Below are 18,042 nucleotides of genomic sequence, written 5' to 3'. Positions count from 1 at the left end.
CATGCTCCACCATCCCTGATAGCAGGAACCATCCACTTAGAGTCTCCCTAATGGCCAAGTGGAAGAGGTTTCTTTCTACTGGTGTCAGGCTCCACCACGCGACACTGCACGGCTCCCATCCATTGTAATATTGTAATACTTCTGGTATCCTCAAGCAGCGGGCCGCACTCTCATCCTTGCAGTACACCTGGTCATGCATTCGACGTTCCATCCGGAAGGGAGCTTCCTCTTTTTCTCTACGATGGTCTCGAGGTTCCTTCAAGGGCTGGAGCGCCTTTTTCCCCCGCGTCCACTGCCCGCCTTGCCTGGGACCTCAGTTTGGTTCTGTTCGCAGACTAATGGCCTCCCCTTCACCCCTTGGCAACCTGCTCTCCTCCTGTACTTATCGTGGGAAGGTTGGCCGTTCCTTGTAGCCGATTTAATCGCTGGAGGTTCGGAGCTTTGCGCTCTCTATGGTGGACCCACCTTACACGATATTCACAAGGACAGGTGCAGCTGCGCCCGCATCCGGCTTCCTTCCAGGTGGTTTATCCTTTCACCTCACACAGACACTATTCCTCCCAGTCTTTTTTCCTAAAACCTCACGCCATCCCATAGAGAGCAAGCAATTACACTCGCTGGATCGTACGTAGAGCACTGCATTCTTATTGACCGCCCCAGACCTTCCGTAGAGAGCCCCAACTTTTTTGTCGCCGTGTGCAGACACGATAAAGAGTCAACCCGTTTCGTCTCAGAGATATCGTCTTGCGTACGGCGTTCATTCGAGCGTGCCATGATTTAGGCTACGCCTAGCCGCTAAGCAGGACTGCACATTCACAGAACAGCTTTCGGCCCATAGATTGCCTTTGCTAGCTCGCGTGCCGATCCATGAGATATTGCGCTGCAGCCTACGTGGTCGTTCAGTAGCCACACTTTCATCTGCCACATTACGCTTCGGATACAACAATCCAGGCGAGACGCAGCTGCTTGGGCTTGGCTGTTTTGCATTCAAGCAGTGCCCAACTCGACCCCCGCCTTAGGTAAGGCTTGGGGTTCACCTACTTGGAATGATATGGCAAGCCACTCGAGAGAGAAAGCGGTTACTTCACTTTCTTGCTTGTTGTCCTTTGGATGTTGTTGTCATTCCACTTCCAACCCGCCCCTCCTTCCCCACTGTCTTGGGAGAGAACCGTCCAAGGAAGTAAACTGCAGGAGGGAGACAGAGAGATCGGCAGGGTAATATATGCGGTGCCGCAACGGCGCCTGCCAGGGGCCGCCTGCCACACCCGGTGTTGCTAGGGGGAAACTTCTTGAACGAACGTGATGCAGCGCCTACGCACGCCTACTTGAAATGGATATGAGCAACACATCTCGAGACAACCAGTTACAAAGGTGAGTAGTAACCGTCTTTTTTAGCTCTATATAAGCTTTATACTTGGTAAACTAATAATTGTCGCTCTCGCTGTAACACTGTAGAGAGAGATGCCACAGCTCTTTGCTCACCAGCTATTAATTACTTACTCTGGGTTAATTATAAGCAAAAACGTGATTGTCACATAAATATAAAAGTAGGATTTAAATGCGTTCAAGTTACATACAGACAGAACCAATCAGTAGTTACGCAAAGCACAAACAACACACAGTCTAGCCTATACATTAAGAAACTCATTACAAATGAATATCTCACCCCCAGAGATGTCTCAATAACTTCTTTCACAGACTGCGACTGGCTTGGCTCAGTCTGGTCCAGCAATCACTCATACCCCCATAGTTACTGTCCTTTGTTCCTAGTTTCTTTCAGGTTCCTCTTGGATGGAGCAAGGCCATCTCTTGAAGAACCAACGAAGACAAATGGAGAGGCTTCCAGAGGCCTCTTTTTTCTCTTTGTGGGCAGAAGCGAGTCTTTGTTTTTCTTGCAAGCTCACAGCAACAGGATGGAGTTCTGTATCCACCTGGCGTCGCATGTCATGAATGATTCAGCTTTGGCAGGCTGACGCATTGTTTACAATTTTAGTGAAACATTATCCTAGCAGAATCTCAGATATAGTTGACGTCTCCCAGAGTCCATTGTCAGTTTTCTTGACTGGGGGACTTACTTGAGATACGTCCTTCTCAAGAAGTGACCACATGGTTCACTGAGGCTACTTAGAATCAAACACATTGCATTGAGATACAAGTACATAGCCAATATTCATAACTTCAAATACAAAAATGACGCACGCATACTGACAGCATAATAACCAGCAAATTACAACCTTTCCATAGACACCTCATTTGATCTCCTCTGTAAAAGACCTGGTGCAAACATAGGATCCTGGTTGCAACAATGATCTATATGGTCACAGTTCATGTCAATAACGTCACACGTACTATAAAGCAGTGAGGACCCTGAATGTATTTATTGAGTATGAAGGTTTTATTTGTCAGAGTGGAGCAGAACTTCCGAAGTTCTGTTTAAAGTAGTAGGGTCAAATTCTCTTCCGTTGTCATTGAGTAAAATTCCATTAAAGTCAATGGGTCTACGCTTGTTTACATCATCAGAGAATTTGGCCCACCATCTTCAAAGACAGGTTTCAGAGTAGCAGCTGTGTTAGTCTGTATCTGCCAATAAGAACAGGAGTACTTATAGTACCTTAGAGATTAACAAATTTATTTGAGCATAAGCTTTCGTGGGCTACAGCCCACTTCTTCAGACACATAGAATGGAACATATAGCAAGGAGATATATATGCATACAGAACATGAAAAGGTGGAAGTAGCCATATCAACTCTGAGACTAATTTAATTAAGATGAGCAATTATCAGCAGGAGAAAAGAAAACTTGTGTAGTGATAATCGAGATGGCCCATTTCAAACAGTTGACAAGAGGTGTGAGAATACTTAACATAGGGAAATAGATTCAGTCTGTGTAATGACTCAGCCATTCCTAGTCTCTATCAAGCCTAAATTTAATGATATCTAGTTTGCATATTAATTCAAGTTCAGCAGTTCCTTGTTGGAGTCTGTTTTTGAAGCTTTTTGAATCTTCAAAGAGTGATCTTAAGTAGACACTAGTGGATCAATGAGTGGGTGACTTATTATAGCTTTTAATAACAAATCATGGGCAGTGAGGCTGTCTGGCAGGTTATCGGCTGGAAAAGTTATGATTGACTTTCAGGAGTACTTCAGCATTACAGTACAGCAGTGTTTGTAGCTACTAGCATGTTTCATGTATGTGTCCCAAACTATATCCTATAGATCTCTAAATAAGAGCTCATAAAGTATTAAAACAAAATGGAAGCAACAGTCTGCAACCTGATACTTAGTAGCATGACCTTCCAAAATAAAGACACTGGGTGGGGGAACTAAATCTTTCAGAGAAATGGTAATAAAATCCAGAACCTTACACCTCTAAATTGGTAGATCAAATCTAGTGTAGGTACAGAGTAATTGTCCTCTGAGTCTGTCAAATGACTTAATGGTCAACTTATCTACTAATGGATAATTGCCCATGTGGTCAAAATCATTACAATTGGTACTGATTAATTTTTATTTTTTGATAGTCTCAAAGGCAAAAGATTTTGAATTTGCATGGAGACTGGATAGCTTTCTCTTGTGAAGGTAGTTCCTGCCACATCCATAAGGACAGTATACTGCTGTTTTAAATTACCGTAGTCCTGAGTGAATTTAGTGCCTCTAGCAAATGCTGAATTTACCTTGTAAAATGTTGAGAGATTTTTTTAAATGGCTTTACTGCATTTAATATGTAGTATTCTGTTACACAGAAGTAATTCTATATGTCATTTTACAAAGAGAATGGAATATCAGAATATAAATTTAGTACAAATATATGTTTATCAACGCAAATGTGTTAATCTCAGGATTATCTTTATCCTGTGCCACTTTTAAAAAAAACAAAACACAACTAAATATTTCCTCTCGTTTCAGCAATGTCTAAGCCTGATAGGCACAAGAAATAAAAGCTTCAAGCCTATAGATCTTAATGCTAGTGTCTAAAACAGTTGAGGTTCCCTGTTGCCAGGTGATTTGATGTGGCTATGCAGAAAGCCGAGAGTTAACACTAGGATTTCAAGGCCAATAGGACATTCTTCTCTTGTTTTAACTACCTTAAAAGCTCTAATAGCAATCCAGAGTTAGAGGTTTAACAGCTTGGACGAAAACAAGTAGGAAACACTTGTTAGTAAGCAAACAAGTTAACATAGTAGTGTCTGATGTCCTTTAAGTAGATCCTTATAAGCATGGTACATTTTATTAGATTTGGACTGATCTCTGCATTCACTATGCAAATCAGTAGACCTAGAGTGTTGATGATACTCAGTATTCATGTGCCATTGATAAGAAAAGGCACATTTTCCTAAGATAACTTCTGAGCCTTCAACATGTGTAAAAGTTTGTTGGAAATCTGTCAATTGGCTACCCGAATTCAGGACCCAAGTTTAACCTTTATATGCAGTAGGTTACTGAGACAGCTGAAATTTATTTTCATATTAAAGCAAAATGAAGTAATCAGCCCCCCCCCTTCAGCAATGACTGAGGTGACCCTCACATTGCTTATGGTTGATTAAGGTGGGACAGGATTCTAAGTCTGTAACCAGTTTCTGCAAGGTCAGTTGGGAATTTGACCAATCTGTTGCCCCTACTGTGCAACAATGCGTACCTTTTACAGGAATTCTAGGGAGGCAAATTACAGTCCATTGGAAATAGGTTTCAAGGGAAGGCTACCGTTAATGGAGCGTATCTAATAATATTTTAGTTTGACTCTTCTTTTTAAGAGCACCAAACTGTGACACATCCAACTTTGTGCTACCTAATTTTTACTGTATTTGTTTTGTACATTCTATTAAAAATCTTACTTTCTCTGAAAGTTGAAGTGAATAGTTTTGGTTAGAACCAATTAGTTACTTTCATTATTCTATGTGGGGTTTTGCTTAGCAAATTTACATAAATATTCTAAAGCAATCTGGAGCCTGGGCAGGGAAATCCTCGCTTGGCTTTTATATTAATATGTTCAAAAATCAGGTTTCAGTTGTCCTAGTTAGGTGGGTTTGCTGCATGTTTGATGTACGCTACGGTTTCATTTTGTGTGGAGTGAATATTAACAGTCATATATTTGTTAATTCTTGGACAGCTTTTCTTCTCTATTTTGTATAGACAAAGTGGATTTATAGGGGGATGTTTTAGAGACTGGCTCTTTTTTACTCCGCAGAGATGTTGATGCATCTGATGAATCCTATATGTTTTCCCATTGCTCTGCCTTTGAAGTGCAAGTAATTACAACAGATTGTAACTCCTCACAACTTTATTAAAGATCTTTCATTGAGAAGTATATTAGCTTACATATAAATAAGGAAGAGTACTTGATGGCATCTTTAGAACTAACAAATTTATGGAATAAGCTTTATGCGGCTACAGCCCACCTTCATCAGTAGCATGACTGGGAACACTATAAGTAAGAAATAGTATATACATACAGAGAACATGAAAAAGTGGAAGTGGCATACCAACTCTAAAGAAGCTAATTAATTAAGATGAGCTATTTAGCAGCAGGAGGAAAAAAAAATCTTTTTGTAAGCGATAATCAAGATGGCCCATTCCAGACAATTGACAGAAGGTGTGAGGAATACTTTAACAGGGAAAATAGAGTCAAAATGTGTAATGACCCAGCCACTCCCGTCTTTTCAGCCCAGTTAATGGCATCTAGTTTGCAAATCCTAGAGCTTAATCATTAAATGAGATTAATTAACTATTTTTTTACTATATCGTTATATTGTTTTTTTTTCATCTATGCATCTGATGAAAGTGATCTGCAAACCCACAAAAGCTTTATTGCTTAAATAAATCTGTTAGTCTTCTACCTAGTACCACAAGTATTGCTGTTTTTTTGTGGATACAGACTAAACGTCTGCTACTCTGAACATTGAGCATACTTTTATAATTATTCTTCCTCTTTGCCAGCAGGTCACAACGAGGCATCTGTTTCAGAAGTACTTTAAATGTCTTCTTTTGTTCTCTACCTGATAACTACCTGATTAACTGTCCAGAGTGTGATATATAACATTACTTGCAGTATCAACGAGTCTGTCCCGCTCCTGGTGTTGTGTCTGCCACCTTTTATCCAATAGTCCGATCCTTGTCTATTTATATATTTCAATTCAAATGCACAGTGGTTCCTGTACTATAATTGTTTCATAGATGTGGGGAGAAAGGTTTAAATTGCTTAGGACTCCTTATTGAAGACGATTTCCGTTCCTTATTCTCAGCTGCTTTATTTTTTTCAGAGTAGTGATTTATACAACAAGTCTTGTTATTTCAAAATGTTCTTGCATAAAGTACCGGTGACTCTTAGTGTACAGCGTGTAGGGCAACCTATGGCACGTGGTCAAAGACAGCATGCTAGTGATTTTCAGTGAGCCTTCACCATGCTCGGGTCCTGGCTGCTGATCCAGGGGGACTCTGCAATTATTTAAATGAAGCTTTTAAACATTTTAAAAACTTATTTACTTACATACAAACATAGTTAGATATATAATATAGACTTATAGAAAGAGACCTTCTAAAAACGTGTAAGAATATATTACTGTGCATGCGAAACCTCAAATGTGAGTGAATAAATAAAGACTCAGCACACCACTTCTGAAAGGTTGCCGACCCCTGCTCTAATGCATCTGGCCAAATGAGTATCTTGTCCTGAGAATCTTATGTATAAGACTTACAAAAATGCAGTGATATTTAAAATATGAATTACACTCATTGTCTGTGAAGATATAATTTTTAAACTGCTGTTTTGGTCTAAAAACATATTTTAATTTCATGGCAATTTTAAAATAACAAAGTTCTTTAACTTTTTATTTATCTGAATGTAGGAGTATAGTATTTATTTGCAGAGAAGAGGGTATGAAATACAGCAGTAACCCACATTTTCACACTGTTAGCTAAAATCCCCCCTCCCCTTTTAAATAAAATTAATATGCTTCAGATTTGCCAGTACATACACAGCCACAGCAGTTTTATCAAATGAAAAGCTGTCTTGCTATGAAAATGGTGAATTTTTGCCAAGGGCAAATATGTAAAATATGATAGTTCAGAGCAGGAATTTCACCTTCCAGCCAGGAGGTTGGCAGAGTGTGGATAATTGATGTGATCAAAATTAACTTTGTGAAAATGGTAGCATTGATGTTTCTGTGAGGTATATTTAGAGAGCTGTATATCAAGTGCATTTTGAATTCTTGCAGATTGGGAGATCAACAGAAAGCCCTATAGACTTTGTAGTAACAGATACAATTTCTGGCAGTCAAAACAGTGATGAAACTCAGATCACACAAAGCACCATATCCAGGTTTGCATGCAGGATTGTCTGCGATAGGAATGCACCGTATACAGCAAGGATTTTTGCAGCAGGATTTGACTCTTCTAAAAACATATTTCTTGGAGTAAGTACTGCTGATTGCTATGTTATCTATATGCAAAAATAGCCACTATGCAATATGACTGATGAAAAAAAAAAAAAAAAGCACAAGAATTTCCATATTACAGATTGTGTATATTGCTATTGACTTTGGTGCCTAGGTTTATTAAAAGCTCAATAATTCTATTATTTGAAAAATGTATGGGAACTTCAAATTTATTAGCCAAAAGTATTGCCACTCTGTGAACTCTTCACGGTGGCTTCTACCTATTTAATATCAGAGTTTAAATTAAGTGGCCTCTTCAACAAACAAAAACAAACAAACAAACAAAAGACTTGCAACAGCTCTTCAGGGTGCAACATGAGTTCTGATGAGGCATTCACCATTAATTAGACTTACAGTGGGATTGTTTTGGCTATATGAGTGCTAGCTACCAAGAAAAGATATAACAACCACCCAGTACAAGACACAGTAAACACTGTAATTTATATAAACTATAGTGGTTAACAACATCTTCATGATTTAAGTGTCTGTAAAGCCAACATAGTGATTGCACAAGCATCTCATGTATGACATTTGGTTTATTGAGTTAGAAGTAACAATTTTCTGCAAAAGTTTAAATACTGGTTTAAAATGTGCAGCTAAATCTCTTGCTACTTTGAAAATATCCCCCACCAGCCTTAGAATTCACCAAGAGTGTTATTCACCCTTATAAACATTAACTGTGCTGGTGAAATACTCTTGAGTGCTGATCCTCTTGAGGCTTTGAAAGTAAAAGACTGCCTTCTTTCCCATCGTTGTGGTGTGTTACATCTAGGAAAAAGCAGCAAAATGGAAAAATCCTGATGGGCACATGGATGGATTAACAACCAATGGTGTTCTGGTCATGCATCCAAAAGGAGGGTTTACCGAAGAGTCTAAACCTGGAGTGTGGCGGGAAATCTCTGTCTGTGGTGATGTATATACTCTGCGAGAAACCAGATCTGCTCAACAAAGGGGGAAGCTAGTAAGTTGAAAGTGCACAGTTATTCAAAACCAAAGTACTACTAACATAGGAAAAGCTCTTTTTTCTGGTACTGAGAACTCTGATATTAGAGGTGTGAGGTACATGCTCAGATACAATACTGTACTTCATTGTCACACCTAGCACTGGGGCAGGGGATCACTGAAAGCGTACACACGTGCGCACGCGCACACACACACGTGTCAGTCCTGACAAGTGAGCTCTACTGCTCCTCTTCCAGCTTCCTAGAGACCCCGAGAGGCCTGGCTCGCCTTTGATATGCCACTAGCAGGGAGAGGGAAAGAAAGCAGGGTCCCCATACTACCTCCAGACCTTTGACGGGAAGGGTTTGCACATCTCAATGACTATTCTGGTTTTTTTGCTATAGTGCTCTCCTTCCCAGCTCCTCAACTGTCTCTTCCTTCCTTTTTTTCTAAGAGGGGCCAGATGTAACTATTCAGCCATCAAGCTGTTAGACTCTGAGGATTGGGGGAAGTGTTGGTAATAATTTTCCAGCCCCCACTCATCCATTTTCAGCCTCACATTTCTTCTTACTGGGCAACCCATTCTTCCCCTCTTCCCCACTGTATGGCCACATTCCTACTGCGTCTTCCAACTCTGGGGCTCAAGAGATTCTTTTTTGCACTCTTTCCCTCCCCTCCCTCCATCCCTGACTGTTACGGATATGTGGGGGAGACGACTGATGCTCCCTGTCTGGGTTGCTTAGGACTGCAGTTCTTAGAAGCAGGAGTCCTACCCTTCTGAGTAGGCACTTCTTGTTTCCCCTGGTCTTCCTACCTCTTGCAATGATGCATTGACTTATTAATTCTAGTTTGATTGTAACTGATACTAAAAGGGAGAGCACCATATCCTGGGCAGTAGGTGCCTTTGCTATATTCAAAAATACAATGACAGAACAGAATTGTACACTGTTAGCAAAACACCTTTAGTGCTGCTGAGGAAAAGCGGCTCTAGAATAAGTAAGTCTCCTCTTCCACAGATAAAACAACTTGCCTTCTTATTGTAAATAAAATTACATGGATACTGGTTAGTACTGCTGTGAGCAATATTCTTTGAGTGGATTCGTAAAAATCAAGTTTGCAATGTGTTCAGTCCATGATACCAAGAAACCTCTCCCTTTTCTGTTTGTAAAGAATTCTCTCCTCATTTGATGAGCTTCTGTTCTGATCCCTGAACTTCGTACCTTTAGCACTTGCTGTAAATTACCTTTTATCAATAGATTATTGTATCGCTATCTAGGGTTTTTATAGGGATGATTTACCGTTCTTAATCCACAAATTTGGGCTAAATGAGTATATCAAGTGTGGTCCCTCCTCCTGCCAGCCACACTTATTGAAGTGCTCTGTTTAATATCCAGGATATTTATTTGATATGACAGTACTGGATGTTCCACCCCTTAGCAATATGTAAAGCTGATTCTGGTTAATTATACACTTCTCGCTCCTGAGAAGCAGTCTGTTCTCAGTTAATGTCACACACACATTTTAATGTGCATTCAGCATTTCAAGGGTGGTACCAACAGCACACGTTGCCTATATGTTTCTGACATTAAAACAAATTAAGGAAAGCTGCACCGAAGCTGTTGTTTTGTTTAGTATATTCTCTCAAAATGTTGAATAATCACCTGCTTTCATTCAGAAGAGAAAATGAGAATTTTTAGACAGTAAATCTTATACTGTGGTTTGTACACAATGCCTGTTTATATACTAAGAGCCTGATTTTTCAGAAGAGTGGAGTGCCTTCAGCTTCCATAGACTTCAAAATGAGTAAGAGATGCTCCTCACTTCTGAAAATTGAGGACTAAGATTTAGCTGTCAGTTACTTTTATGCCTTAGTATTAAACTTAAAAAAATATTTGTGAATTTGGCTAGCATTGGTATCTGCAATAAAAAATGTCACTTGCCCGCCCAAACAAAGGAAGCAAAATGCAACAGAAAGCTCTGAAGGAGTGATACAGCTGACTATCTGGCACACAAGTCAGAATGAAGGAGTGGGAACTCTCTCTTAATCCTGTCAGAACTGTCTGTAAGTAAAACAGAGACAACCACAGAGAAAATCCATGCTAGAGAGACCCAGGGAAGATCCAGACTAGAAGATGAGAGAGAAAGAGACATGGTAGGTAGGAGAGAGACCCCGACATCAAAAGGGTACTGGGGGAGGGGAGGATAATTTCCAGAGAGGTTATTCGTAAACAGTCTGAGAACTTTACCAGAGAATTGTGGTAGTGAATAGTATATGTTGAGGAAAAGGAGTCATTCACAGAATTAGCTAAATTGTCTATAAAAGATCCATCTGAAATTTATGTCTGTGTTGTACCTCTAGGTAGAAAATGAGACCAACATCCTACAAGATGGCTCTCTCATTGACCTGTGTGGAGCCACTCTTCTGTGGAGAACAGCAGACGGTCTGTTTCACACACCAACTCAGAAACACATTGAAGCTTTGCGACAGGAGATAAATGCCGCTAGGCCACAGTGTCCTGTTGGGCTAAATACTTTAGCATTTCCCAGCATTAATCGTAAAGATGTGGTAGAAGAGAAACAGCCTTGGGCTTACCTTAGCTGTGGTCACGTTCATGGCTATCACAACTGGGGACATCGCAGTGACATAGAAGCCAATGAGCGCGAGTGTCCTATGTGCAGAACCGTTGGTCCCTATGTGCCTCTTTGGCTTGGTTGTGAGGCAGGGTTTTATGTGGATGCTGGTCCTCCAACTTATGCTTTCACCCCTTGTGGACATGTGTGCTCTGAGAAATCTGCAAAATACTGGTCTCAAATCCCACTGCCTCATGGTACTCATGCATTTCATGCTTCCTGCCCTTTTTGTGCAGCACAGCTGACTGGGGAACACAACTGCGTCAAACTAATTTTTCAGGGTCCAATTGACTGATGCCATTTTACAAATGACCACAATAACATTTTTCTTTAACAATGTACTGTGAAGATTTTGCCACTAACTCTAGATTTTACCTTTTTATAATACTGTTATTACTGGGGAGGGGTGTTGGGGGGGTAAGGGACCTGATGGGGGATGAAATGGGGATACATTGATACCTGGAACTTGACAGATATCAGTGGTGTTGCATGCTCATCAGCGGCATATTCATGAAGTCTTCTTGATCAAATTGTAGTATGTTTATAATAATCTTTCTATTAGTACCCTCAATCAGAAAAAAAAAATTGTCTTTTTTTTTTTTCTGAACTTGGATTTTTTAATGGAAATTTTTTTCTTCTAAACTTTGACAAGCCTTTAAAAACCTATTTTTTCAAATCTAGAAGGAACATACAGAATGTAATTTGTCTTTAATTTGCAATATAATTAACTTGAATAGTTTCTCAAAGAGCTAATATGGAATGTGTGGGCAAACATAGGTGAATGTTAACTAGACACAACTGTCAATTTGGATCATACGTGAAAGGTTAGCTGCATAAATTGTAGCATATAAATGCTATTAAATGACCTGTTATGGTATAATGCAGTTGGCCAAAAAGGCATCAAGGATTACTTGAAACTGGGGAATTCCTGTTTGCTTTGATTTCCTTTCAGTGTAGTATATATCCAGTGTTCATGAAATACAGTATATGGTTGATTTTTTTTTAACCTGCTTTTTGTGAAATTGAGTTACTTTTAAACATGTAAAGTTGTTTATACCTTTTTAAAGAGAGAGTTTCTGTATATTTGTAGTCCTGCCTTTGCTTTCTTTCTGCTTAATGTGGCTTGCCCTTGCTGCTCACCTTGCATGCCTGGAACTACTGGGTTAATTAAGATGTAGCAACCCTTTAAGAATTGCATTAATGAAAGGGTAGCACTGCAGCAATAGAATATAGGTTTAGGTGCTGTTATACGTAATTTATGCACATAAACCTAAATCCAGCAAGGCATTCTAAGCACATGCTTAACTTTAAGCACATCATTAGCCCTTTTGACTTCTGTGGGGCTTAAGTGCTTGATTGGATTGGGGCCATGCTGTCTTCTTTTGAAATCAAAAAGTGATTAAAAATAAGCTACTGGTTTTTTTAAGCTCACTTACATGATACTAGCCAAAATGCTATGAGGAGAGCATCCTTCCATAATTTAACTGTAGTTTTTGTTTGACTTATTGCCATCTTTTCTTGCATTTTTGAGAAGTGCTGGAATCTATTTTTATTTAAAATGTTTTCAAATCAAACAGAATTCAAATGTAATCATTAAATATACACAGTAGAGTAGATAGTTCATCTGCAGTAGATAATCTGAAATTCCTGATTTTTAAGAGAAGAAATAGGTAATTACTAGGGAAATAATTAAATCAGAATTTCATGAGAGATCTACCATCCACTCTGCTAGCTTCATTTGGTTGAGAATAATAATTCTTGATCCTTGCTCTCTGTAATCTAGGTATCTGAGGTATCAGTCTATCCAAGTTGAAAAACTTTGGGAGAAAATCATCAAAAGGTGAAACTTATTATTCAAAACTCAGTTCTGTTAAAGTGATTACTATATCACTTTAAATTTGCTATATTTGTGCCCTTTGTATAAATAGATAATTTATATGATTTTAATATATTGTGTATATACTTGAATTGGCCTGTTCATATTTTGGTTGTTAAATTGTTTTATAGTTAACCTTATAAACATTTAAAATGTCCCTTGCCTATGGTGGTGGGACATATTATTTTGTCTGCTGCTGTTTAATATAATTTTGCTGTGTAAAAAAGTTTGGCATTTTAATAATTTGAAAATAGCTTTATTTCTATTTTTAAACTTTATTTTCGTTTTGCCATAAAAGGTAGTGGTCATTCTGCAGCATTCCCTGTACAAATCCCAAATTGTACAGTTTGCTTGTCTCACTCACTGGTTGGAGAGGGGACAAATCTTGTTAGTCTAGAACAATACACTTCTTCCTAGTGCCTTTTCAGTGAGATTCTTTTGTGATTCCATGTTCCAAGTCCTTCCACAAGGCAGCCTTGTGGTTAATGTTCCACCAAGAAGGACAGCCCAACCAGACAGAAAAAAATGCTGTTAGCCTTCATTTCTCTGCCATGGTTTGTGGCAGAAACATAAGGATATAACTGTCTCTTCCCTTCCCTAGCTGTCTTCAGTATAAATTCCTCAGGTTCCACTTGCATTCTGCAGCATTTGTTCTACTTAGCATATACCTCATCTGTGAGAAGCAGACTACACCCTGCTCTGTTGAACTGTCTCTTTTAGCTAGAGAGCTTTTGTCATGAGAGAGGCCACAAAATCAAACTTTCAGGAAATGTACATTGTTGTCCCAAGGTCACAAGATTTAACGCTTGGCAGCAGGGAATAACTGGTCATCAGAGCCCTAGATTTTGAGACCTTTTGCACTCACAGGACTACAATATCCTTCACATCCCTGAGATAGTAACTATTTTGGCAAGTGTAGTCTCCCCATGTAGTCATAAAAGTTCCCAGGCACCTCCATACCAAGCCTCCTTACGTTCCTCCTTCGCCATTATAATCTAGATATGGGAGCTGATGTCCCTACACCTTGCCCAGTCACGTACACCTGTACAGAGTGGGTGTAAAATGCTACAGTTTTACACACTCACCTTGCCATGGTGTAAATGACTCCTTAGGGTGCAAAACTCTGGAGTTTCAAGCCTGCAGAGGTATCACTTGAAAGACTATGTCCAAACTCTCTTATTCCTATCAGGCTTGGATTAGCGCAAGAAATGCTGCAAAAAGGGAAATAGTGTCTTACCAGTGAAACCAGCTTCTGGAAGTTCATTAGTATAAATCCAGGTACTCTCCCACTGACCAGTAGTTGGAATCAGAGGGAGTCTCTTTCTCTTCTCTCTCTCCCCCCTGTCCCCTTTCATTGCTTTGGAATTAAAATTGGGGGGGCGGGGGGTCAGGTTTTCTGAACTAATGAAATTGTTCTGTATCTCTGATAAATACATACATACAAAGGAATCTGCAGAAAGTTCATCTTAGACAGAAAACAAATGTTCTTTTATTTCATGATTTAAATGACCATCCCATCAGACCTGTCAGTGCTTTAGCATATCCCTCAACAAAAGTCAGCAATAAGAATAGTGTTCCGTAAGTAATATTTTACCAATTACTCCATCAGTTTCATTTGAATGAGTCAAAGCTGTTTGAAGCACAGCTCTACTTAAAGTGTTTTTTTTTAGTCTCTGCTTCTCAGTTCTTGTATGCTGCGGCTCTCACATTCTCCTTTTTTCAGGCAGTTTTTTGGAAGGAGGGCTAAAGTCTACACTGAAGACTCAGTATTAAGTTGTCTGTTCTTGAATTGTGGTCCAAATTAAGCAAAATCTTTTAGAACAGTAATTCATATTAATCATGCCTCAGTATTTAATTATGAAGTATGGTACCTTTGTGCCTCAGAGTAGCCTGGCATAGATGGTTAGAGAAGACATTCTTTGGGACATGGATGGAAAGAAGGAGAAAGCCTTTAAGAATAGACTGGCTCTCTTAAGAGCATCAAACCGATTCTGACACAAAACAGGATATAAGCATGTTTATAGCCATTTTGATTTTCATGCATCTCTTGGTTGATTTAATTTGTTTAACTTATTACACAGTCAAAAATTGAAGAGAATCCTTTTTATAGATAGGTCCAACAAAGGTTTGTCTTCACTTCATTAAGAAAAAAACCTTGACGCTCTTGTTGCTGCTTTATGGGTTGGGGAGGGATTTTTTGTACTCTTTGTTTCTGACTCTGGAATTTGAGAATCCTGTTTTAGAATATGGCCAGAAAGCGGTGGGGGTGGGGGTGGGATGCCGCCTAATCTTCGTACTTAAATAACTCACTATTTTTGAGAGACTACAAAGTGTCTTTATATAATTATTTTATATATTTACACACACAAACATACTAAAATAGCCAGAACATGACTGTTGGTTTGAGCTTTGGTAGCTCTCTGTTTGGGGCTGCTGCAGCAGCTAAGTTACTTCCTTGCTCACAATTTTTTAAAGGGGTAAGCATACTACGGGAAATGGAACTTCAAAATAGAGCCCTACAAGAGAAATCCACTTTTATCTCCGATGTTGATAAGTCTTGACATTAAATTCTAGTGCAGAAGACCAGCCAAAAAGAATTCATCATCTGGCCGCCATCATTGCTAATGGAAGGTACTGAAATGCATTCCAGCTTGGTAACAAAGCTGTCTCTGATACAGAACTGCTTTGCCACGTCTCCGACTTATATTAAAGGTGAGAGCTGCAAATGGCATTTTAAAACAAGATTTGTGCCCCTTTTTGATGCTCTCTGATCGTTACAAAAGATTGAGAGGATTTACTCCATATGAGCAATGTCAAGTCTGGTCTTCCCCAATTTTGTGGATGACTCAGATGCCAGGTGGGAGCTCTCACCCATGAATTGAAGTACAGAAGTGTTGAACCTAAAACACTTAAGGGAAGTGTCTTTAAGCACTTGAGTTTCAGATTTAAAAAAGCCAAATAGTTTGAAATCTTCTGGCTAAAATCTTTTCCTCTCTCTGATGCTCAGTTTACAGCTTCTTGTGGTATTTTAATTCCTCTTGTTCTCCATTCATATAGTTATAGGATAGACAGTGCAAGAAAACCAGTGTGTTTTGTGGAGGGCTGGTGTTTTAAAAACCAAAGCCTTTCAGGATTGCTTGATCACAAAGAAGCAAAGAGGGGCACTTACTTCTCTCTTTTGGCAATTATCTTTAATTCCCATTTATAATGGTTTGCACTGTAAGTAGTCCCCAAAGCTGGTACTAGGAAAAGTGAAGGGTATCTTTTCAGGATCAATTTCTGACTTCCTTACACAAACAAAACTCGTACCCAGATTCTGTGGTCCTTATGCAAGCAAATTTGCATTGATTTCAGCATTAGTTTTGTTCTTGAAAAGACCACAGTATCTGACCTTTTGTTCCTATAGGTGGGAGCTGGGGTGTATAATATTACTTTCAGCACTAGTTAGAGAAAGACATGCCATCTTTGGTTTTGCTAGCAGCAGAGCAAAAGTATAAATTGCTGGCACACCAAACAGAAGTTACTTTGAAGAAAGCAGTAGCTCTCAAATCACTTTATTTTTAATGGGGCATATTTATACTTTCCAGATGGGCAGTTAACCTTCACCAAGTACCTTGTGTTCCTTTGCATCATGGGTAACTGATGGATAAAGATATGCATTGTGTTTCACTTTCATCAGACACATTGCTAAATAGGTATCCTTGTACAGGCTCTTGTATTGTAACACAGCTGTAGGAAAAGCTCATTTGAACAGCAAGCCCAGTATCAAGGGGAAGTGGCTATGTTTACCTTATACAGTGTTACCAGTTGTTAAATTTTCAGGATATATTTGTAAAACCAATCTTTTATATGCCATGTGAAATGGATTCAAAAATTATTTCTTCACTGTTGTACCTGTGGAAGTACAAGCCATTTTACAGGAAAAACTTCAAAAATATTAAAATGTTATCTCAATATTGACTTTGAGTCCTTTAATTATTTTTTTCCTCCAGGTTGTCAGTGAAATGTAACTTTCAGTTCCAAAAAAAGTTAGTAAAGTCAACATAAGAAACCAAAACACCCTGGCTGAGAACTTCTGTGCAGACAAGTTATGGGGAGTATTCAGTGTGAATGCTCTAAAATTTCAGTTAATCTATGTTTTGTCCCTTGTTTAAATTGAACTTTTCTTGTGATTTCAGTGCCAGCTGCCTTCTTGTGGTGTTAACATCATTGCTAAATAAAAGCAATTTCCAGGAATAACATGCTTTGTGATTTTTAAAATTAATTCCCTTAATGGCAATTCTGATACTTTGTTTGCATCTCTCTCTGTATTTGTCCCTTTTTTGTATGCACACACAGAATACATAAGCTTCATTTTTTTTTAAATGATCTAAGAATGGTTGTCTGTGTGTGTTTGTTTTTGTTTGTGGGGGAGTGAGAATGTTAAAGACCGCATGGAAAGGGGAAACAAGAAGACCTGCAACTTTTTCTCAGCATGGTAGCATGATGTTTTCTACCAGCCTTTTTTTAATGGAGAATTATTTTAAATAATTTTCCAGGAGGTCTGATCCTTTAGGAAAACCAGAAGTTTGGATTATCTGTATATAAATGGTTCTATCCGTAACTTATGGCTAACACCAGTACACATGGGAAAATAGCTTTCTCAGTCTTCTGCCTTTAAACTAGTCGTGTGGGTAGCTGTTTCATTTGTACTTTTCTCTTTCAAATGCTTCCTTAAAACCCCACTCCTAGGCATCTTTCTTCTCCACAGCCATGCCTGATCTGCCCTGTGACTTGTTGTTTCTTCTTAAGCCCTGATTTTGCAGATGTTTATGCTTGTGAGTAACCTTAAGTGCATGCATAGTCACGTACTTGGGTGATTAAAGTTACTTATATGTATAAGGATAGGAAGGATTGTGACCTTCCAAAATTTGAGGCATTTTTAGGCCAGGATTCAGGAAAGCACTTAAGGACATGCTTAGGCTTAGTTGTTTTCAGGATAACATACAAGTATATGTTTAAAGTTACATGTGTGCAAGTCTCACTGACTTCAGTGGAATTTAAACAGAGACCTAAAGTTAAGTACATGCTTAATTTCTGGTCAAAATAATATTTTCCTAAATTGGGACCTCTATCTATCCATAAAGTGTCTTGAAAACTATAACTCTGCAACACACATTAAAC

General features: G+C 38.9%; 1 protein-coding gene across 2 annotated transcripts in view; it reads left to right on the top strand.

Annotated features, from left to right (window-relative positions):
• Positions 1-17,115, top strand: part of LOC116823478 (E3 ubiquitin-protein ligase pellino homolog 2) — a 149,463-nt gene extending 132,348 nt beyond the window's left edge. For both annotated transcript variants that reach the window (XM_075065778.1, XM_075065777.1), the window contains exons 4-6: positions 7,212-7,409; positions 8,203-8,391; positions 10,732-17,115. In XM_075065778.1, coding sequence (XP_074921879.1) covers positions 7,212-7,409; positions 8,203-8,391; positions 10,732-11,298 — 954 coding nt within the window. In that variant the 3' untranslated portion in view covers positions 11,299-17,115. The remainder of the gene's footprint in view (positions 1-7,211; positions 7,410-8,202; positions 8,392-10,731) is intronic.
• Positions 17,116-18,042: the final 927 nt, after the last annotated feature.

Source organism: Chelonoidis abingdonii, chromosome 4 (genome assembly GCF_003597395.2).
Source record: "Chelonoidis abingdonii isolate Lonesome George chromosome 4, CheloAbing_2.0, whole genome shotgun sequence".
NCBI lineage: Eukaryota > Metazoa > Chordata > Testudines > Testudinidae > Chelonoidis > Chelonoidis abingdonii.
The sequence above is the reverse complement of the archived record's forward strand: the minus strand, read 5'-3'. Positions and strand labels throughout refer to the sequence as shown.